This window comes from Diceros bicornis, chromosome 16 (genome assembly GCF_020826845.1).
Source record: "Diceros bicornis minor isolate mBicDic1 chromosome 16, mDicBic1.mat.cur, whole genome shotgun sequence".
NCBI classification, from domain to species: domain Eukaryota; kingdom Metazoa; phylum Chordata; class Mammalia; order Perissodactyla; family Rhinocerotidae; genus Diceros; species Diceros bicornis.
The window spans coordinates 25,980,751-26,005,172 of record NC_080755.1 but is presented as its reverse complement, the minus strand read 5'-3'; the positions used below and the strand labels follow the sequence as shown (position 1 = coordinate 26,005,172).

Sequence of the window (24,422 nt, the reverse complement as noted above, 5' to 3'; positions counted from 1 at the left end):
TTCTGAATTCTCTGTTGTCTAGTTTTCCATGAGGATATATTACCTAACTTCCAGCTGCACCATTGATTACAAAAATAACGGTGGTTTGCTTCTATAAAATCCTTTTTATAGACGTTTATAAAGTACTTGCACTCCTTAAATGATTAAATGGTAAATTAGTAGTAAAATGTAGTAATCTTTAATGTGTGAAAAAGAAGTTCAGTAGCCTTTATCATAAAGCTGGAAAACCGATTTTATCAATTTGTTTTTGCCACGGTCTTGTGAAATTATTTTAAAATGCTTAATTAAGAAAGATTATAGCTTAATTAAATTCAGTGTTGCAATTATTTACTGAGCACCTATATTCTTTATTTTTGCTCATCCAGAAAGTAGAGAATTACTCTTGGTTGCCTTGCAAGATAATAGTACTTTACCGAACAGTCAAAAGTATATAATTATTGAAAAGATTTGTCTGCAGGAATATAAGAAGTTCTTAATTATTTATAGGGACAAAGAACAGGCATCCTAGGCCAATCCCCAAGGACATCAGCCCACAGGACATATTTTCCAGAGTTGGCAGGTCCCTGATGTCTTTCTGCTTCCCAGCCAGGCTTCAAAGGGAAAAATCCCCGCACAGAGATCCAGGGACCCCTTGAATAGAAAGAGCCAGGTTTCACGGAAGTCATAGTTTATGAAAGTAGACCCTGGCCCTGTGGTTAACTCTCCTCGCACGAGGGAGCATTAACAAGGCTGCTAATCAGCAACCGAGTGGACGTGGATGTGGACACGGATGTGGGTTTCACCTTTTCTTCCTTCACCAAAGTTGTCCTGAAATATGTCAACGAGGAAACAATGATGGGCTTTGGAGACCCTCTCTCTTTGTTGCCTGTCTTAGGCAAAAACTCTGGCTTTGCCTCTCTCTGTCCTCCCTTCTTCTGTTATAAAATATTTCGTGTTTCTTATTTTCAGCATCACTTTTTTTTAGGGGATCTGAAGAAGGAGTTCTCCTAACAGCCCCTCTCAACCTCTCCCTTTTGTTATCTCTTTCCTTCTCTCCTCCAGTCTCTTTTCTCTTTTCCTCCACACTTCTCCATCCTTCTTTCTTCGTCCCTTGGTACCTTTACCTTGTTTTCTTCTCTGGCTTTCTTCTGAAATTTCTTTTTTCTATTCTTTTTCCTGAGATTTTATTTAGAGGTATAAATGCAGACATAGATGTGAAAGGAAAAGGAAGATTAAGGTGTATTATTATACATAAGAAGTTGCAAGGTTATTTCAGCAAAGCTGAGTACATCCATACATGTACCAGAACCAGGTTCGCAAACTAGCAGGAAAGCAAATCAATTATTGACACTTATGGAAAAAGGATTATAAGACTAATAACTTACGGAAGTTTTGGGGGGAAGAAAGAGGCAGAAGGCAAAGAGAGAGAGAAGAGAAGAAAGTTGCAATATGGGAAAAGCCTAAGTATAGAAAGAAAAGAAGTTCAGGAGAAGTGATAGAAATAGGGAAAAAGAGAAGAGTATTAGAGTTGGAGGTAGAATTAAAGTGGGGTGGAAAAAAGTGAAAAAAATGAGTGTAGACTGTGAAGACCAGTGATGACCCTCGGTGACTGGTCTGATGGGTACACTGGTAGATGCACCCTCCATCACTCTCTGTCTGCTGTGGTTCCACCCAGAATTTGAGGAAGAGACCAGAACAGAGCCCTTGTACACATTCATGGCTTCTTCCTCAGTTTACTCATTTGGATTAAGTTAATCATGAGCCCAGTAACAATCTCCGAGGAAGGCGCTAGGCCTTCTACCCTGCTACATCACATTATAAAGAATCCTCTACAAAACGGAGGATATTTAGAATTTTAGACGTGATTTTTTTTCTAGGTCAGTTTTAAGTTAGAATTTGTGGGGTTTATTCAAAATACAAGTTTGACTTTTTCTTGTCTTTAAATTATCTGTACTTCAATCTCCTAAAGCTTTTGACCAAGAGAAATAGGTATGGTATCATGCAGAGAAGAGGTGTCATTCCACTTACTTGCATTGCTGTTTTCTTCAATGCTGGCTGTGTAAACATTTTGTGTAAAGACTGGAGGGTTGTCATTTATGTCCATAACTTTGACTCTAAGCTCAAGAGGCCTTTCTAAATCTTCACCCCGTAAATTCAGAGCCCGGCAATAGATCTGTGGAAAGTTGGAAAAAAACTGTCTTTCTCCACCAAAGGAAATTAAGTAACATGCTTGAAAATATATCAGGAAATGTGCAAAGAAACAATTTTCCTGGTGAATTCAGACTATATTACTATATATATACTATACTATATTACTATATAGTCTAGTAATGTAAATATTATCAGGACATTTGGTCACAGGCATATGCAACCCAACAGAGAATCCTGAACTATAAAACTTATATTTTCATGCTCTTTCCATGTCTTCAAGCTCTTTATTTGGTTTCAGTCTAGTCTGTTTTATCAAAAGTAAGCATTAGGGGCCGGCCAGGTGGAGTAGCGGTTAAGTTGGCACATTCCACTTTGGCGGCCCAGGGTTCATCAGTTCGGATCCTGGGCGCAGACCTACTCACTGCTCATCAAACCATGCTGAGGTGGTGTCCCAAATAGAAGACCTACAACTCTACAGCTATGATACACAGCTATGTACTGGGGCTTTGAAGAGAAAAAAGAAAAAGAGGAAGATTGGCAACAGATGTTAGCACAGGACCAATCTTCCTAAAGCAAACAAACAAACAAACAAACAAACAAAAGTAAGCATTAGTCCTAAGATGATATTTTTTTAAAACAAGGAAGAAAAATAACATGATAAATCAAAACACACTGCTGTGACTTACCAAGAAGAGTGGAGTTATCTCTCTGTCCACCACAGAGGTGATGTTAATTTCCCCAGTCCGAGGATTGATGGTGAACACTCCGTAAGGAGGTCGGTCAATTCCTACCCCAGAGATGCGGTATGTAATCTTCTGGTTCACTTCGCAGTCTGATCGAATCTATGAGGAAAATGGCTAGGATTGTGATCTAATTTAGAGTATATCATGAACTTCAGAGTGTAGTGGAATGAGAAGGGAATGGGCTTTGCAGCCAGAGGGGCTTTGGATTGAAACCCGGTACCATGACTCAGGCCTGTGTGGCTTTAGAGAATTCACTTAACTTTGTCAAGCACCAGCTTAAAATGGAATAATACCACCTATATCCTAGGTTTGTGGGGATTGTATGAGGTAACATATATATACCACACCCCATTGCCTGGCATATGGCACATACACATTTGATATTAGATTTGTTATTATTAACAATACATTATTTAATTCTCTGACTTTTCTTTGCATATAAAGAGTTTGACAGAAGAAATCACCATCTTTATTATTTTATAAAAGATTGTGTCATATTAGTATGTACCCTGCTTAGACTTTAGTTAGAGATTTAAATAAAAAATTTAAAAAATAAAAATGAATTAAAAAAATTATAGATGAATTAAGAAAACCAGAAGAGAAATACAGGGTTTAGAGATATTGGCAATAATTTTATAAATGAAAACCTACCATATCACTTATCTGCCAAATAGATCTTATGGCAAATATTCTGTGATATAGGTTTTGTTTTAATAGCTTTATATCTATTGCTCATAAATTTAGACAAAGGTAGTTTAAATTTAGAAATCTAACCTATATACTAAAAATGAGAACACTCAGTAAAATACTACAATTTGTTACCCAGATATCCACAATTAAATAAAGACGGCTAGAAATACAACTTGGATGAGCTCCACTCTAATCCACAGAGATTATTTATATAGATGAAAATCCAGGAAATCCCCTAAATGCAAATAAAAAGAAAAGAATATGTAGTACAAGTGGGATAACATAAACAAAGCTATAACCATGAATTGAATGGAGACAATGGCAATTTCCAAGCTTTCCAAAAATTTGAAAACCTGAGAGAAAATAAATCTCTTACCTTGAGCTGAAGTTATATCTGTAAGATCGTTGCTGATGCTTACAATATTTTTAATGTAAAGCCTAAGGCATTTAATGTAAAGCCTAAGGAAGGAGTTCTGGTAGATGAGTATTATAATTTCACTAGTAGGCCAAGGCCAAGATGCCTAGAAAGAGCTAGTGAAGCTGTTGATGTGGCTCCTATCCTTCAAGGACCAATTTATCACACTTTCTTCCCTTAACTCTCCTTCCTTATTGATAGCCATTATTTGAAATACCTTTCAAGACTCTCCTAATTTCTGGATGTAGGAATCTAGTGGGAACTTTTGACACTGTCCTTACTTTCTTGGAGAGAATTAATCAATATATATGATAAACCTTTGATTTTTGGGAGGGATAGAAGACTATTAATACATGCATAAATTTCCTATAACATATGCAGGTGATGATTATGAGAACACAAATGGACAGACAAAGCCCAGTGGTGCTGGAGATCCAAGTCTCTGTTCTAGGATCACTCAAGGACCCCTGCTCTGTATCAGCTCCCGGAATGTGACATTCAAAACAGTGCCTCGGCAATGCAAGCAAATGACTAGATGTCACCCATCTTCCCAGATCGCTATGGAGTAGTGAAGACCGCAAATCCTTGAAATGTGGGAGGGCTTTCCTGCCCTGCAGAAGCATTTGTTATCAGCACAGGATCCTCCTGTTTATTTCATCACTTACTTTGGCAATCGGATTCCTCTTGGAGTTGTCCTCTCCCTCTCGACAGGCCGCAGCAAACTTGATCCACTCCCGCTTCTGTCTTCTGACAGTTTGCCATTTTGTAGTGCCATTTTCAATGTCTAATTCTTTCACCTTAAGCAAAAATAGTTCACATTTCGTACAGTGTTAGAACAGTTTTACTTAGTAAGGACATTTATTCAGCACTGTAAGGTGCACTCAGAAGAAGCAGTGGTATTGAATTTCAGGAACAAAGAAAGTTTTTCCTAATTCACAATTCTAAATAGATATAACTTTGTCATCTGTACGTCTGTAAAACTTTCATCTTTTGGAATCATCTCACTTCTAACTGTATGACTCTAGTGAAACAAACTTCATTAGGTATGTGTGGAGTTCATAATGCATTATACTGGCTAATACGGTATAGTTCTTGTTCTTTCAATCTACCCCCACCATGTAGAGGTCTTGCTCGCCTCACCCGTCATTGAGCTCTGACCAGGCTTTCTGGTCTCTAGAGACTGAAAGATTGCGGGTGTTCCCCGTGAGTGCATTCCTCACAAAAGGAAAGTTGCGCTGGTGAGTGTGCTCACCTGAAAGAGGGAAGGGAGTTTTCTCTTCTGTTGTTAAGGACACCACTCTGGCCAAGCATCCAAATACGTCATTGCAGGATCAGAAGAATATTTAGACTGAATTGATGGTACCAGCAATAACTGTGTGGACACCTATGTGGCTCCTCAGTGCTGTCCACTTGTGTCTCTGCTTGCTATGTTTCTCTCTTTGTCGTCTTCTGTTGCTATTGTTGGAGGGTGTTTAAGGATTTTGTACTATTAAAGAGCTTAGAAATGTTACTGCATCTGTAAACATATTTGTATACGTGCATAAACATAAGCGTATATATGTGTGTATTTGTAACTTCTAATGTACCTATTGAGATATGGATGATTGTATGTTTGTTTAAGCTAAGGCTTCACTTAAATACCACTTTGGGGGAAGAAGATGTTCAGTGTGAACGGAGCTTACCCTTTCAAGAACCAAAGCATTTACATTTTTCCCCATTTTGATACAACTTCCTGAAATGCACCACGTATTCCCTATTTTGTCAACATAGATTAGAAAAGTCATTTTACTTTCTAAGTGATTTGAGATCATCATAATGAAAATTTAACTACCATAATAAAATAAAGCCTTGCCAGAGAAGGTTTATTTCCTGAGTCCCATTCTAAATGGCACCAGATTCTTTGTTGTTCTATTTAGTTGTGATTACATATTTTTTATTTTAGTATTTTTCCTTCATTGATTGACCATCAGTTGTCTTTCTTGCTAACGTAATTGTCTAAAGATCCTATCCCCATTCTCATGTGTTACTTCATTTATTTTGCTTTGCTTTAGATTGGGAAATATATAAATAAGCTACCAGTATAGTTTGATAAGTAGGAGTTACTGTGACACTGAGTTGTCACAAACCATGCATAAGAGTATGGATATTTGGGAATATGGGCTTCACCATTGCTATTTCAGTTCAGCAGAGGTTTTTTTCTCTTAACTTTTATCTGGACAATTATGGTTTCAAATATTCTGATTTTTTAAATATATGATGTATTACAAAATTCAGTTTTCCTTTTAATTTTAAATTGAGAAAATAGTTTTATTATACATTACCTCAACAATAAATTCACTGTTTACTTCCAGCACCACCTGCTATAGAAGGCACAACATTAGTATAAATATGCAGACTTGAAAGGAATCAGTGTCATAAAAACATTGACAATGTTGTCTTATTATTTCATTTCTTGAATATACATTTTGTTAATAATATGGAATAAACATGGATAATACAAAATGAATGAATAATACAGACTTTTGGTGCTCCAAAGGCTTTTATACTTTTATACTTTTATGGAAGACAAACACATAGCTCTACAGCAGGGCAGGCTAGTATACGTGCTTCAACAGAGGCACTAATGGGCTCAGTGCGGGGGTAGAGCAGACATCTTGTTATCAAATTGAATTTTGGGAAGCCCTCATAGGAGAGCAGGTATTTGAAAGGGCTCTGCAGGATGAAGCTGCTTTGATAAGAGGAATTGATGGGCAAGAAAATTTCAGCCAGAGTAAAACATGAACACTAGTTTAAAGGCACTAAGTTTCAGAGGATGTTCCAGAAATGGTGAATAATATGATTAGCTGGAAGGTAGAGGAACTAGTGAGGAGACATAGGAGACAAGGTTTGGAAAGTCAGTTTGGAGGCAGAGCATGAAGTGCTTTATATTCCAGACTAAGGAGTTTGGACTTTATTGGGTAGGGACTGGGAGCGGCAAAAACATTGTTTTTCAAACATTCCCTTCATACAAAGGGAAGATTACAAGGGAAAAACCTTTGAAGTTGAGACACTTAGGAATTAGCAATTGCTTAGATAATACTTGGTTAGAACATGAACATGGGTGCTAGAGTGGCAGTGGAAAGGAGAGAATGGAGAGAATGGAAAAGAGAGATTGGAGATTTTACCAAAGAACTGTTAGGGCTTATAGATTGTGAGGAAGAGTCAGATGATTCAGGTGATGTAAGCTTGGCTTTCTGGGAGAATGGAAGTACTATTACTAGAAACAGAAAATTTAGCGAGAGAATATCACTGCAGGAAGATGACGACTTAAGTTTGTTTTATTTATTTTCGGTGTGTTTCTAAAATTTGGGATAGATATGAAAGCTGAAGAAGTGGAATTTATCCAAACAGGAATGCTATTTAAAGTTGAAGGAAGTGAGGCCATAACATGAAACAGTTTAGGAAGATAAATGAAGTAGGGAGGAAAGAAAATCTTATGGGAAATGCTTATATTTGTGCAGGGAAAGGAAGAAGTCTAAAAGTGGAGGGCTCTGAGAGACTAAAAGAATAGAGAAGTCAAAGGTCGTGGGTGCAGAGCAGATTCTGTTAGTGTGAGAACGGCAAGAAGTGATGGGTTAGTAACAAAGCTGAGTTCAGAAAGAAGAGATTGGATAAGGAGATGGAGAGGAAGTAGCCAGAAAGGAGGCAGAATGAGTGGAGTACAGTGAAAAGAAGTTTGACAAAGAGGGAGTATTTAATGGTTTGTGTGTCATAGCAAGGTCAAGGAGAATGGGAAGTAAGAAGGTCCTGGGATGTTAAAGCAGGCAGGCATTGCCAACTTTTGCAAGTGGCATAAGTCAAATTGCAGGAGTCAAGGAATGAGTTATTGAGAAAGTAGAAATAGCAATTGTAGATTACATTTTCAAGTTAGAAGATAAAAGAAATGTGAGAGGTATGATGCAGTTTGAGGAGTTAGTTAGATCAAGACATATGTTTTAGGTTGGGAAACCATGACCAATTATACGGTCTACAGGAGGAGGGAAAGGGGTTTGTGGAGAAAGAGTGATAGAAGGAGAAGAAGGGAGAAAGGAGGAGGAGAAGGAGAAAGAAATCAAAGAGTAGTTACAATTGTGATAAAGAGCCAATAGGAATGGCTGAATCAATAGTGCAAGTAAAAGAGACCTGATAATGAGGAAGACTATTTCTTCCTCTGAAACAGAAGGTCAAAAGACTACAATGAAGATAGAAAATAATTTTGAAGTGTAATTGGAGGAAAATTATGCACGTGCCTATTCCATAGGTTTTCAGAGTTGGAGTGAGGAGGAATGGGGAAGGGATAGAGGAGACTGTCAAGAAGGGAAGGTGACAGGATACCAACTAAATGCCATGAATCAGAGAGGATGGTAGGCCCACCTAGCATTCTTGAGTTAGGGAACACTTGAGCACAGAAAATTAGGAACAGAGAAAATAAACTATTGTTCCGGAGTTGATGAAGAGTTGGAGGACCAGTTGAGATTAGGAAGCAAGAATATTATGCGCAGCCCATCTGTTTTGTGCCTTCTCTAGTAGAACTTGGCAACCTGGGAGTGGGACGAGAAGGAATGCCACCGGCTGTCCCAGCATTGGGGATTGTTATCAAGGCAGCATGGAGATTCAGGGAGGTGATAAGATACTGTTGTGAACTTCAGCGAGTCAGGGAGCAGAGTAAAACCAGGGAGCTCCAATGAACTGAGACTAGACAGAGACTGTGATGGGTGGAATGGGAGCAGAGCAGATTTTGCAGATATGAGGGGGGTGTAAGAGGGAGTGGAGGGTGTGGTGGGGATTTGGAATGACAGCTGACTCCAGAAGGGGGAAAAATACAGATAAAAATTTGGCAGTAGGGCATAGTGTTTCCTCTTAATGTACTTTCTCCCTCACGTGTTCTTTTATTAGACATTGGTAAAATATCTAGACCTGGAAGAGAAGTTCAATATTTAATAGAAGATGGTCTTTTTGGTTGCATAGGATGTTTCACTTCATAATAAATATTGGTTTTTGAGAGTTAGGTATTCTTTTTGTTAGAAAAGTAGATGATTCTGGAAGATATAAGAAAAAGTAAAAATCACACAGAATCCTATTGCTTAGAGATCATGACACTGTTAATATTTGAAGAAATTCTTTCAGGCTTCGTTTTTCAAAAACACATACTTATACAAATTGTAATTATTTTTAACCAAAAGGAAATTATACGCACCATTTAGTAATTTTGCATTCAACAGTTATCGTGGTAAAGCTCCATGTCAATTAACACATAACGAAATATAATGATATACACTTGAAATTTATATTTATAAAGCAATGTGACCTCAATAAAAAAGAGAATGACTTGTATTAAGGAAATGCAAATTAGAATAAAAATGAGATACCACTACACAATTATCAGAATTGCCAAAAACAAAACCCTGACAATCCCAAGTACTGCAACCCTTATGCACTGCTGATGGGAATGTAAAATTGTCCAGCCACATTGGAAAGCAGTTTGGAAATTTCTTGTACGATTAATCATTAGACCATACGACCCAGCCGTCTCACTGTTAGGTGTTTACCCAAAAGAAATGAAAGTATATGTTCACACCAAAACATACTATATAATTCCATTTATGTGATATTCTTGAAAAGGCGAAACTATAGGACATAAAACAGATAAGTGGTTGCCAGGGTCTGGGAGTAGGGTTATGGGTTGACTATAAAAGAACACAAAGGAATTTTCTGGAGTGATGGAAATGTTCTTGATTGTGTTGATGTTTACACAACTGTATGTGTTTGTCAAAAATCATAGAACTGTGCACTTAAAAGGGTGAATGTTATTGTATATAAATCATATCTCAATAAAGCTGACTTCTAAGAAAAACCACATAGAGACATCATACGTTTTGAAGGTTGCCTTATGTATCATTTTAATAGATGCCTTCCATTCGGGTCACTGGGACACTGGGATAACAGAACTGATAGATTCTGCAGTTTAATGCTGCGGATTAAACTCTGACGTGTGGTTCTCTGGCACTGTCCTCTTGTGGGACATTAACTGGAAGTGCTACCTTGGTGGATGCCAGAAGGTTGGTGAGCTTGCCACATGAGCCTGTGGTTAATAAGAAGCTCTCTCTCCTTGTCTTCAGCTTCCTACTTGTCTCTCTTTTCTTCCTCTCCTCTGCTTCTCCTTTTCTCTCTTTCTTTCTCTCTTTGATGTTCTCTTCTACGTGTTCCTTCTCCCTTCCCCACTCCTCTTAGGCCTGACAGAGAATCACGGTAGCCTCATTATGCTGTTGACTCTCAGAGCTATAATCAACCCAATAACCTAATTTTATCTGGAAAGTGGTGCGAGTGAGTCCTAGCTGAGGTTCTGCTCATAATTCAATCAGAGATGTGGCAGGTAATTTTCACTGTATCCTCGCCCTGGTTTCTGTCTGTTTACAACAAGCCTTCAAGGTTAGTATTGTATCTATGCAGTGTGAAAACATCAGCTCAAGAATGAACCCAGATCACCATTCTACTGATATTTTGTTAAATTAATTAAACAAGGAGGCCATTAGACTGAAGTGGCTCTGATGCCATGGTGCCTATGTAAGCAAACCAAAATCTAAGCCTGTAAATGCCTCAAGGTTACGAAATTGAGACATAAGGACAACCCATGACAAACAACCAACTAGGCTTTAAGCTATAGCCAATCAACAATGTCCTTACTTTGCTTCTGCCTCTTCTCTATAGAAGTTTTTCCCCATCTTCCGTTGGCAGAGCGTCTCTAACCACTTTTGGTTTGGCGATATCTGATTTTAATTGATTTTTCCTCAAATAAATTGGTAAAATTTTAATGTCCCAGTTAATGTTTTAACAATTCATTTACTCAGCACCTAAAGCTTCTCTTGAATCACTTGATATTATTTTACCAAATGACTCTGGTTTTTCTTACACTGTGCTGTCATATAATTGTGGCCCCTGGCTCTGGGAAAATATTGATGTTTCTGTTGACTACTCCTAAAATTGTCTTGCAGAGGTCTTCAAAATATTTTGCTTCATTTGGCCTTAAAACTTTTTGAAAAACATGTGCTTCTTCAAAATTTTCTATAGTGACATCTAAAAGATTTCATTATAAGTTTAAATAGCTGCAAAGGATGGAATTTAAGAATATTGTAAATGTTGATATTTTAAAATAAAATTGCTACATTACTTTTATTTATTTATTTATTATTTTTTGTGAGGAAGATCAGCCCTGAGCTAACATCCACGCCAATCCTCCTCTTTTTGCTGAGGAAGACTGGCCCTGGCCTAACATCTGTGCCCATCTTCCTCTACTTTATATGGGACGCCACCACAGCATGGCCTGACAAGTGGTGCATCGTGTGCGCCTGGGATCCGAACCTGGGTTGCTGACAGTGGAGCGCACGCACTTAACCGCTACACCACGGGGCCGGCCCCCCACTACATTACTTTTTAAATGTAGCCAACAGAATCTAAATGTTGCAATCGTTTGATGCCCGGTCCCATCTGTTAAAGAATGGATAAGTTCTTCTCTAATAATTGGAAATTTTATTTCATTTCTATTTCTCCTTGAACTCTTGTATCCTACTTCCATGTAGTGAATCGTATCCTCCTTAGGTTCATCCTACTGGAATTATTTTTAAGCTTTAAATATATTTTAATATATTTTTAAGGCTTTTGTTGAGCAGTCTATCATACTTCTTTGCAACAAAAATATGTATATGGATAGAAATTTATTTTATTGGAATTCTATAATTGCAAAATGCTAAGTGTTAAAGATCAATTTCATCTAGATTGAATTACCTTTACAATTTTTATTAGCAGCACAATTGATTAAATATTGTGCAAATATGGAAACTTTGACATATTATTTATTAATATTATATTAATATTATTAAATATAGAAGGTAAAATTTCATCAGAAGTTCATTGCAAAGAGATGGATGAAGCTTTAAAAAATTAGTTCATGAATAAATATTACTTATTGCTAGAATTAAACAAGTTTTAGCATCAATTCTATTTTGTTTGGCTTGGTTTTTCAGTTGTAAGTACTGAGAAAACTTGTTCACATAAATAGGTAGATGACATTGGGGGATTTTTTCTTTTAGTAGCAGAGTCATTAAATTCTTTAAACTTATTTTGAATTATATCACCTAAATATACAGAGTAATCTATCATTAAAAATGCTTTTTAAAATGACCTATTAGCTGACAACTCTATTAGGTTCTCTTTGAATTTTGTTGAAAGTACATAATTGAAAACCACATGACTTGCAAAAGTGTTAATTACAAGCTTTAGAGTCAATTCTCCTTCTCAGTACTGACATCGATATTTTGAATTATCCCTTAGCTTAGTGCCCTGGATTCTTTTACAATCTTTGCAGTACAACATAGTAATCTTTGCCATGGGTGAGAGGTGGGACTTTTTTATTTTTAAAGGGGATTTGGGAGAGGAGAAGCAGCTTGATACCTCATGTTCAGGTGCATACACAGTAGGTTGACTTAAGTAAATAATATATATAAATGGGAGCTGAGGATCTAGTAAATGATTCCCTTAAAACTATCTGTGCACTTGTACGCTTTGAAGTGCTCATGTATCTCAGGGCTATCCATGCCTCAAATGAAAACTATTGTTATAGTAGCAATTCAGTTCTTAAATCGGTGTGTATTTCTAAGTCATATTCCTAGAGAGAATATGATATTTTATGTAAAATATGTGTTATCTAAGCCATTACATGTGCTTATTGCAATATTAGAATACATATTATTCTTTTGCATGCTGAGTGTATTTAAAGTAGTAGGTGCTGAACCAGGCTATTTTTTGTATCTATGACTTACCTTTTTGAAGTCAGTTCTTGAAGTTATTTGCACACCTGGGACCAACTTATTACTAAGCACTTCTCTCCTGAATAATACTTATAAAAATAATTGAGTAAAGCAATTGCAGTCCTCATAGGGATGTGGTAGAGATGCCAAGTTCAAGCCTAATTATACCACTTTTGTTTATAATTGAAGGTATATCAAGTAGTGGCACTTTAGTTTGTAAGCCGTGTAATTTTCTGTGCAGAAAGGAAGGGCGAACCTTTCTCATGCAGGTAATATCGGAAGGTTTCATTCCAGGCACTCCTTTCACAAACCCTGTCATCAGAGCTGTTCTCTGTGAGTGAAGAATTCCAACCATGATTTTCCTTGGGAAAGTGAAGGAAACATCATCGCAGCTCAAACCACAGAGTCACTGCTCTCTAAGGAACTCCTCCCTGGATACCTAAAGACTGGAAAGGATCCCTAATCCTTCCCCGAGGGTTGAGAAGTTCTTTAAAAAAGAGAAAGACCTTTAAAAAAGGCAAAGCATCCTAGACTCTCTAAAGCCATGAAATATTTTCAGAGCAGGATTTTTTTTTTTTGGAGGAAGATTAGCCCTGAGCTAACATCTGATGCCAATCCTCCTTTTTTTTTGTTGAGGAAGATTGGCCCTGGGCTAACATCTGTGCCCATCTTCCTCTACTTTATATGGGATGCCGCCACATCACGGCTTGACAGGTGGTGCATCAGTGTGCACTCGGGATCTGAACCGGCGAACCCCAGGCTGCTGCAGCGGAGCACGCGCACTTAACTGCTATGCCACCAGGCTGGCCCCCAGAGCAGGATTTTCATCTTATAATTCCACAGGCAGATATTATGGAGAAGACTGTACTAAAGTTATAGGTCATGCTATGGTAATAATATTAGATACCTCTTGGGATGTTAAACTATTTTTTAGTCCGCCACAGACTCACCAGGAATTTGAAGGCAAAAATATAAATTTGGGGGCCAGCTCCATAGCATAGAGGTTAAGTTCAGTGCACTCTGCTTTGGCAGCCGGGGTTCGTGGGTTCAGATCCTGGGTGTGGACCTACACCACTTTTCAGCCATGCTGTGGTGGCGACCCACGTGCAAAATAGAGGAAGAATGGCACAGATGTTAGCTCAGGGAAAATCTTCCTCAGCAAAAATAAATAAACAAACAAACAAACAAATTTCTCCACTTGGTTTAAAATATATTTTGTAATTCCTTAGCTACTTATACCAACAAAAAAATAACATGGGTGAGATGTACTTCCATATAACCTTTGTTGTGATGAGGCCATCAATTGTTTCTGTAACAAGCAGTTACGTTTAATGCTGTCTAGGGTATTCTGTTGAGTACAAATAAAAATCCAAATCAGATGAGGTGTTTTTCTTTTCATCAGTCTATACTTCTAGAAATTTACCTAACAATAAAATAAATAAATTACAAACTTCTGTTCCACATGTCAGAATCATGTTGTTTTATGTGAGAGCTAAATTGATAAGTGGCTAGGTTAGTTCTAAATATTTTAAATTTTGATGCCTGTTTTTAACTTAGAGTGAGATAATATCTATACGTTTAGCCACCTACCTTCTTTACTTTCCAAGAATCAGAATATTTAATTGAAGCGTTTACATCTCATATGTAGCATGAATGATCACCATATGTGCATAAAAATTCTTATCTGGTAAAAGCTACATGGCTGTTTTTTATGATCTTATCAACTCGATAAAATATAGGCCTCCCACAGTTAATAATTGTTCTGCCTTAAGTGATTCCTTCCTAGTAAAACTTATACAATCCACAGCGTTACCTAAATCTTTAGATTCTCCAACCAAAGTTATGAAAATAATATTTGGGGGCCAGACATGAATTTCTACTACATAACTATTCAGTAGAGATAATTATAGAATCTCAGAGTTTCTCCATTGAAAGAAGCTTAGTGATGTCATGTATAACCACGCATCCTCACTGAGGCACAATAAGGCCCGAGAAATTGGGTGCCATGGCCAAAGGTACGCAGCCCCTTTGAGGAAGAGCTGTGACTCAACCCTGGGGCTTCTGAGTCTTGGTTCAGGGTTGACTGTACTTCACCACCCCAATTTGTTTTACAGCAGAAGAACATGATGAATACCCTTAGGAAGAAGATGCTGAAGGACTCTTATGATAAAATGCCCTATTGTAGCTTAGAGTTTTGGGTGTCTTTTATAGGTTAAGTCAGTCAAAACCTTGTTGAAAGTACTCTTGTGGTTGAGATATACATGACACCAAGTTCCTCTGAATCTCTGAGAGGCTGCCACACCCTCCTTAGTGTGGGCTGCAACGATGCCCCAGAAAGCCTTTGATTTAGTTGATGAAAAAGGGGCAGAGTTCAAGTTTAGGAAATGAAAGACAAGAAGATATGCCTATTTTCCACAACATGTATAATAGTATATTGATTTCCCTTAAACATTTCTTGTATTTGTTCTAATCTTGAAACATGCTAAAAGTCTTTACTTCCCAATTTCAAAAATTAGTACTTGATATCTTAAGAGATCTGTTAGAAATGCAGTAAGAACTTGAGCCTATCACAATTACCATGAAAGGTAAAACACAAACACTTTAGTATCAGCCGGGAGAAATTAAATATCAAAAACACGAAAATTACAAAGGATAATAAATCAATACTACTAAAAAGAGATCCTGAGAATCTGAAACATAATACTCTTTCAAAGTCAAGAAGAAGAAAAATTCACTCTTCAATTAAATAATATTACCATAAAACATGCCTTTGCAGAGGGAAATAGGAGGCCAAATTTAGTGCTCAGATGTTGCCTCTAAAATCTTGATGCATACAGTCAGTTTTCCTTATAGAAAACAAAAGAGTTATCTGAGTTAAAGCATGGAGATACCCCATAGAAGTGTAACAAGAAGTCTGAACTGGTAATTCTTGATTTCTATTAACAATCAAGTCAGATTCTTCCGTCTTCCTTTAATAATGTAAATAAACAATGATCGTTATAACAGGGAATTGCACTTCTATTTGGAGTTTTTCAGTTTACAAATATTTTTCGAAAATGGTCTTGTTTAATAATCTGCCTCCCAAGCTTGGGCTGTGTGCCCTTTGGCAGTATTAGGCTCCTGCACTGCTTCTGAAGGTCACAGAAATGTGAACTCTGGAAGAATGGCGCCTGCTGGACCAACAGGACAACAGTGTGTTCCCATATCTCCCCAGCCTCGGCTGCCCTCTGCCAAAATTTTAGAGCTGATGTTCAGATGAGTCCCATATAATGCCACTTGCCTGAGAATCGGGTGGAAATCATTTTCCAAGCTTATGTCGTAGCAGCACTGCAGATATTCCTGGGAGACTGAAATGCAGCCAACTATACCTCATTTGCCTTTACTTGCTTTGAAAAACATATGTACAATTTTCTAATAATCCCCTTATCTTTCTACTTATTTTTTTCTTAACTGTTTTGGATGAATTGTTCTATCATTTGACCATCAATAGACTTAAGTCTAATCTAATCTAAACTAGCTTGTTTCTTTTTTCTTTTTTTTTTGTGAGGAAGATCAGCCCTGAGCTAACATCCATGCCAATCCTCCTCTTTTTGTTGAGGAAGAATGGCCTTGAGCTAACACCTATTGCCAATCCCCCTCCTTTTTTTTCCCTTTTTCTCCCCAAAGCCCCAGTAGATAGTTGTATGTCATAGTTGCACATCCTTCTAGTTGCTGTATGTGGGACGCGGCCTCAGCATGGCCGAACAAGCAGCATATCGGTGCGCGCCTGGGATCCGAACCCCGGGCTGCCAGTAGCGGAGTGCGCGCACTTAACCGTTAAGCCACAGGGCCGGCCCCTAGTTTGTTTCTTTAAATAGACTTTTCTAATTAAATTGGCAATAGTTTGGTGAATTGACCAACCTGATCTTTGTTCCTCTAAGGACCTGCATCAGAGGCTGCCTACTTCCTTCAAAGGTAGGACACTCGCTATACATCATGCCTGTCTGGAAGGCACTTCATTCCTTGGGCACCCAGGGCTTGGAGGAAAGGAATATAACATCCAAAATGCCATGTTTACTTTAAAGAAATAGATCATTGAAGTGTTTCCTTCCTGGACTGTAGAAATGCTTTAATAATTCCAGAAGGAGTTTGTCTTGATGGCTTGGTTTTCTTCATTTTTCTTTAGCCATTTCTGACTGGAAAAAATCCTCATATGACAAATATTTCATAATTAGTTGCAACGTAATTTTGACATAGCTAATATTCCTCTACTTGGAAACAAACTCACAGGGAAATAACTGTTTAGAAGAAATGGGCTTGATCAACTTTACTTCCCTGCAAATTTAGAACCCATTTGCACTGGGAATTTTGACAGCAATCTGTCTGATTTAAGTATAAGTAAAAGAAAATAAAAAAATAATTTTATTTCTGATTATAAATTTTAGAATTGTCCTAGCATTTAATCTGAATTAGATTATGTCTCTGATCCCATTTAAGTCTAAGTCAGCCAGATTTTCACCCTGCTTCTCTATGGCATTTGGTCCCTCAAACATGGAGAGTCCTTTGAAGTTACCAGAGCCTGAACTCATAGAACTGTCTTTACAGGAAGAAGTTTAAAAATGGAATAAATCCCATGTAGAAAGTCTGACAACGACAGAGGAGATAAAGCCTCAAAGCTGCATTTCCTTTCCAGGCCTTTAAATTCTACTTACCGTTAAAATGATTGAAAGGCAAATGTTCCTGAAAAGAAGCCAATCCATTTCTTCGGGTTTCTCTTGCACACGAACTGCAATGAGATTTGATTTTAGTCGTAGTCCTCTGGGTCCTGAATTTGGCTCTGCAGCAAGATGTGCTTCGAGATGCCTTTTTAGGAGAGCATGGGCAGTAACTCTGGTGCTCTCTGGGCAGAGGAATGAAGATGTTCTATAATGACTCTGTTTCCCCACCCCAAACTCCTGGGCTGGTCTGGAAGGCTGGCATTGTTTGGGCTCTGGGTAAGAACACAGACACACCTTGATTCTTATTGCAATGAAACCCTTTGTTGGACACCAAAGAAAAATCTTACAGAGTGAGGACAAGATTTACAGGGAAGATACCCAATGAATAATAAATTACTCACAACATGAAAAATAATTAAAATGCTAGAGCCTATCATCATGCTGAATAAAATTAGTAGGCTGCTTCTTACTGCCAACATTGTAAAAGCAAAATTACACATACTGACAACACATATGTCCACTACAGAACCAACTTCAAGAAATGACTCTTTGAACAGAGGACATTGTGAAAAGGCACCAGGCCTAAAGTATGATGTAGGGAGAAAGATAGAATCATGAAGCGCTCATCTCTTCATTCAGGTGATTCCTACCTCCCTCCTTAAGATGTCCTATAGCTGAATTGCATTTCTCAGTTTTAAAGGTGTTCTGAAAAAATAAGGTAAGTCAAAGAAACTCCGATTTTATGAGTTATTTTTGTTTCCACATTTTAGCACCTTCTTTCCTGAATATATAGTTGAACCTGTATGGTTTTACATTAACTAAATTGTTTTAGGTTAACGGCAATACAGAGTTTGCTCACTCCTCATGGCATTACCGCTAATAAAAAAGTGATAACATGGGTGAGAAACACCTTTTAAATCACCATAAATATTTATTAAGAAGAAGCTGAGGGGCTGGCCTGTTGGCGTAGTGGTTAAGTTCGCCTGCTCCACTTCGATGGTATGGGTTCGCAGGTTCAGATCCCAGGTGTGGACCTACACACTGCTCATCAAAAAAACCATGCTGTGGTGGCATCCCACATGCAAAATAGAGGAAGATTGGCACAGATGTTAGCTCAGGGACAACCTTCCTCACCAAAAAAAAGAGAAGAAGCTGAAATTGGAGACCTGAGAATGTAAGGGAAAGAGACCAGAACAGCATCTAGATATTTCTGAAAATCATTTCTCTTTTTTCATGTCTCTCTTCCCCTTTGCTACTATGGGTTTAGAATAGAATATAGTTTCCTTATTAAAAAATTGCAGGCTGGCAGCAACATCAACAAACGTGAAGATAAAACGTAGTTAAATGTTTTCTAATTGCTAATACGTGTCGGTTGGGGAATTGCAAGGGGAGACCACATCTTGTCTTCACCACCCCATGGCTGCAATTCAGAGACAAGGCGGGCTCTCTCTCTAGTAATGGAATGTATTCTACATAGTGCTTGGTCTCTTGAAAACCTTAGTTTAGCATTTTTGGAATCATAGGAAAGAGTCTAGGCAATTAGCGGGCTGGCCTGTAGTATCCCAAAATGAAGAAAAATGAATTATATGTTGAAGATATTTATGAGAAAGAGAGCAGAAAGTTATATTTAAACAATGGGAAGAAATGAATTCTTACAAAGAGGCAGTGTTTGGATATAACTGCCCAAGGCAAAGCTTATAGTTGGAGATATTTGCCTAATTAAAAAATATCTAAGCTGACCTGATAAAGCACGTGTATGGTATCATGTTTCAAAATACATCTTCAGGTGGTCCTCCAGATTGTCTAGAATACTAACACACATACATTCACTGGATGGTTTATTAACCCAATATATCATTGTATGCTAGATACATCTTTAAACCAAGAGTTATGGAAAGCTATCCTTGAGTAAATAAGCATTTAAAAAATTATTTTGTAACTGTTTATATCCAATTGGGCTTTCTTTGTTTTCATGAATTTTTGTCCAGAGGTTTGAAATGTGATAATTGTGTTTACTGTAAAAAATTTTTCTTTTATAGCTAGGTCAGAACAGCATTAAATTGTTTTTACTCTTGAGATATATCCCCTATCAATACTGCCAGTGACCTTTGGGCTTTTGGGACAGAGTGGCATTTTTCCCTTGTTTCTCAATATGTGGGAAGTACAAATAGTGCTGTTCACCTTTTCATTGGCTATACCTGTGTCGTGACCTTATTTTAATTTTTGTACGAAGCATTTGACTTATTTTGCAATAAAGAAGGATGACGAGAATTTGCGATGTATCAGTGAGTGGATATACTCCTTGGCTAACCGTATATTTCCATCCCTAGAGACACACCACAAACAGCTATGGAGATGGTTTGTGTCTTATGGAAATGTAATGTGCAATACCATTTAAGATTTGAATTATAGAAACACAGGAGGAGAATGTAAAGTGTCTCAAATAAATGGAATTTCAGGCTTAAAAAAATATATAGCTGACACGCCCTTTCTGTGTGCTAGCCAGTTGATCATGCCCCATGTATATAAATTCCTTTTTGGTGTCTGAATCAAAAGAGGACTATGAGAGGACGGTAGAGAATATATAGAAGCTCAGTGCTTCCAGTACTATGTTCTGGGCTAGCAAGCAGAGATAAATGTGAGAGACCTTTGACTGCAATGGGAATCGTGGAACAGTAGAAAATGAGAGGAGCCAGCAGGGATTCTTTAGTGGGTTTATGGTTATAAGCAGTGAGTCAATCAGAGCTTAAGAAGAAACTCAGGGTTCAGGGAGAAGTCAGTGAGTGTCATGATGGTTTTATTTCCATAGCTACTTCCAAGCAGGCTCTGAGGCAACCTATAACAGTGTATTACACTAACACGCATTGTACAGAAAGTTGACCATTGTTGAGCCAGCTATAGAAGTTTATTTTTATTTCAGTTAATTGTTGAATTAGAATAATTTAATTTGCCTAAGAGAATTAATGAAACAGGTCTAGATCCCTATATATTATTGTTTTCCATAAGGGAAACTTCTCTTGCTGTGTCCAATGGAGGTATTTTGCAAAAGTTTCTACTCTTTGTTTCCACTATGATTGGTTGATTTCTTCTGAAATATAAAATTTTATATCTACCTGAATTGCTATTCATGGGATGAGTTTCAAACGAGAGAAACAGCAGCAATAGAAATAGGTATTAGATCATTTAAGCGATTCTTCCAGATTTTCACATTTGTAACTCCTGATTTCAATGGTCCCCAGCACTTGAATCTGGAGATTACTATCATAAGCAGATGTAAAAGATTCTGCAATAGTTGAGAAGTGGCCACTCGATGCCCTATCACCTCATTTGCACTTATGCCTTGGGAGAGTTGTAGGGATGATCTCAAAGTGGAGTCCCCAAAGGATTTCAGTTAATGAAATAGCAGCTACCTCTGTTTCTCCTGTGGAATACAGCTATCATAGAAACAGAACATGCTTAAAGACACCCTAGAGATGGTATAATCCAATCTCTCCTCTCTTCCTTCTCTCCTATGTATGTCATAGGTGTAGCCCAGAGAGGCTGTACAGTTTATTAAAGCCCAAGATAGGGAAAGAATTCCACCTCCTGATTTATAGTCAATATATGTAAATATCAAGCCACTGTGCAGTATAGTCTAGAAAAGAATTGATGGCTGACTGTTATTGTCTTTTAAAAGAAAACCTTTCCATATCTTAGATTTTACCAAACTATTGAGTTTAATAGCTGGCTCTGCAAGCAGGATTTTTAAAGTAAGTTCGTCCTATTATTTATGTTTGATATCAAACCAGTAGCATTTCATTTGCTCATATGAAAGTATACATGGAGTTTCAGGGCTGATCTTGATATTTAGTTATTGTTCTTATGCTTCTGTGCTGTTGTCTTATCCTGCTTCTAAAGTAGTAGGTCATTTTCTTTCCATATATCATATCCATCTAACACACAGTAAGTGCTTTAACACTTATATTTTTAAAAGTAATGCCAGAGGGCCGGCCCCATGGCTTAGCCGTTAAGTGCGTGCGCTCCGCTGCTGGCGGCCCGGGTTCGGATCCCGGGCGCGCACTGCCGCACCGCTTCTCCGGCCATGCTGAGGCCGCGTCCCACATACAGCAACTAGAAGGATGTGCAACTATGACATACAACTGGGGCTTTGGGGGAAAAATAAATAAATAAAATTACAAAAATAGTTCCTGAACATTCACCAAGTCACTTAAAAAAAAAAAAAAAAAGTAATGCCATAGAGGATAGCTAATTCAATATGTTTCAGTACAAATTCTTTTTGGAAAAAAATGTAATCTATACAGGCAAAGATATTATGAAAATGATGTTAGAGCAAAATTTTCCATTAAATTGTCATAGTTTAGGGTTACTGGTGGATATTATTTAAGTATCCAAGGGCAACTTTATTTCTTGAAAGCAGGTGTTAGAGGAAAGAAAATTTAAAAAATGTTTATGGTCCTAAACTATGTTTGTCAAATTCGGTAGGCAAGTAAGTGCTAGAGTTGACTCAAGCAAAAAGGTTTTCATTAGAGTGGGCCTGGGGGCATGGACAAAAGGTAAACAAAGCTTGTCTTGGTTTTGTACTGGAGCAGTTGTTGTGACTACATGTCTGACTGGTCACCTCGAGATAATGGCACTGAAGATAAACAACTGTCTCCTCGGTCAAGCCAATTTATGTATGGCAATCAGGGTGCCAGCAAACCAGGTTATTTAATGGGTGTCAGGGATCACGGAGATTAAACGTCAGTTTCCTAAAGAGTTCTGTTAATACCATAAGGATGATGTTAGTTTACACCCTAAAATCATACTTACACCCTAACAGACGTGCCTTGTTGATTCTCTCTGTGACTTCATGTCCTCGGCGTGGGATGTCTTCCAAATAAATGCAGAAAAAATAGCGTGGCTTCTAGCTCTATATTAATTGAAGTGTATTACTTACATACTTATTACATACTTGCTGCATACTTATCCTGAAAAATGTCTTCTTAGTCTGCCCCCTGGCTCCCAACCATGACTACAGTGGCAGTTCCACAGTGTGATAATTACTTCGACGACACCCTGGCTACTTCAGTGGCACTGGCAGTGCCCATCTTGGGCACATTTGCAATGTGTATATAGTTTACCTTTGATGCTATTAGTTATGCATCTAGCAGACTCTGAATAGGATCTGGACTCCTGTTGTTTGGGAAGAAATCCAGGAATAGGAAAGTCAAAGGCCAGGCCGTGCTTTCTGAAATACATTTCTTGGGCCACTTGCACCAAAGTCATATAGTCCAGTATGTAGAAAATGCAGATTTCTTGACCCCAGCTTTATTGAATCAGAATCTCTGGAGATGGGATCCAGAATTATTCATTCTTAATATGCATTCCAGGTAATTCTGGGGTTGCAGGCTAAAGTTTAAGAACTACTGAGCCAGGGTAATTAACCTGGGCCTGTGGGTGGCCCAGGGAGAAATAGTAACAGGTAAACATGGACATTCTTGTAATATGATAAGATTAGCATCTCTTCATGGGCGATAATGGCCATTTGTGTTTCTTTTTATGTGAAATGTTTGCTTCGTTTTCCCCATTGTGTTACTGATGTCTTTATTATTGACTTATAAACACTCTTTGTATATAAGAGAAATTAACGTCTGTCGTATGTGTTGCAACTATTTTTTACTTAATTTTTTTTTTCTCTTTTGAGTTTGTTTTGGATTTTTTTTTTTGCAATTGAGAATGATAATGTTTTTACATAGAACAGACTTTATAAACAATCCTGCTATCTGTTAATTCCCTATTGCTGTGGTAACAAATTATCACAAACTTAGTGACTGAAAACAACACAAATTCATTATCTTACAGTTTTGAAGGTCAGAAGTCCAAAATGATGAGTCTTGTGTCAGCAGGGCTGCATTCCTTCTAGCTCTAGGGAAGAATTCGTTTCCTTGCCTTTTCCAGCTTCTAGAGGATGACTGCATTCTTTGGCTCGTGGCCCCCTTCCAGCAATCCCATCATCTTTGCACATTCCTCTTTATGTCACATCTCCACTATATCAGCACATGCGCACAATTTCCCTGGGTTTATACAAGGAACAGAATTCCTGGGTTGTAAGTTAACTTTCTTTAACTTGTTTTCCCAGCTGGCTATACTGATCTGAGCTCCCATAAGATTGCTTTGCTCACCAACACCAATAGCAAAAGTATTGTCAGACTTTTAAATTTTAGCCAATTTGAAGGATGGGTACTTTATCTCATATGCATTTCCCTGATTATTGCTGAGTAGAATATCTTTGCATATATTTATTGTCCATTTGGATTTTTTCTTTTGTTAAATGCATATTGACGTTTTTTTCCATTTGTAATTGGATTGTTCTCATAAAAAAATTAATTCATAGTTCTTTACATTGTACATATCTGTGTGTCATTGTTGGATATATGCATTGCAAATATTTTTCAGTCATGCTGTGGCTTGTCTTTTCACTTTTTAAAATGATGTCTTATAAGGAATAGAAATTCTTATTTTTCAAATAGTCCAGCTTATCATTCTTTTCTTTTATGGTTAGTGCGCTTGTGTCTTTTAAGAATGCTTTTCACACACCTATAAATTATTGCCTTTCACTGTTAAGTTTCTAAGTCATCTGAGATGACTTTTATAAATGGTATGGGATCACTGTCACCTTTATTTTTCATATGTGTACCTTACTGTCCCAGCACATTCATTGGAAGAGTATAAGGTTTCTGTGCTGCTTTCTGTAGTACCAATTATAATAAACCTGAATATTTGCATAAAATACATAATATACAAATAAAAATATAAGTAAATAACGTTAAAAATAAAAATAAAGTGTGCATAAAAGTGTGTATCTGTTTTTAGCCTCTCTCTTTCTCTTTCTCCTTTTGTCTATTCTTATGTTAGTGCTAAGCTGTTTTAATTGCATAGCTTTGCA

General features: G+C 37.5%; 1 protein-coding gene across 1 annotated transcript in view; it reads right to left on the bottom strand.

The window, feature by feature from the left end:
* DSG4 (desmoglein 4) overlaps nucleotides 1–22,762 on the bottom strand; it is a 45,467-nt gene extending 22,705 nt beyond the window's left edge. The window contains 5 exon segments of the mRNA XM_058556545.1: nucleotides 2,008–2,152; nucleotides 2,817–2,972; nucleotides 4,644–4,775; nucleotides 6,300–6,373; nucleotides 22,618–22,762. Of these exon segments, the coding sequence (XP_058412528.1) occupies nucleotides 2,008–2,152; nucleotides 2,817–2,972; nucleotides 4,644–4,775; nucleotides 6,300–6,373; nucleotides 22,618–22,762 (652 nt within the window).
* Between the last annotated feature and the right edge of the window lie 1,660 nt (nucleotides 22,763–24,422).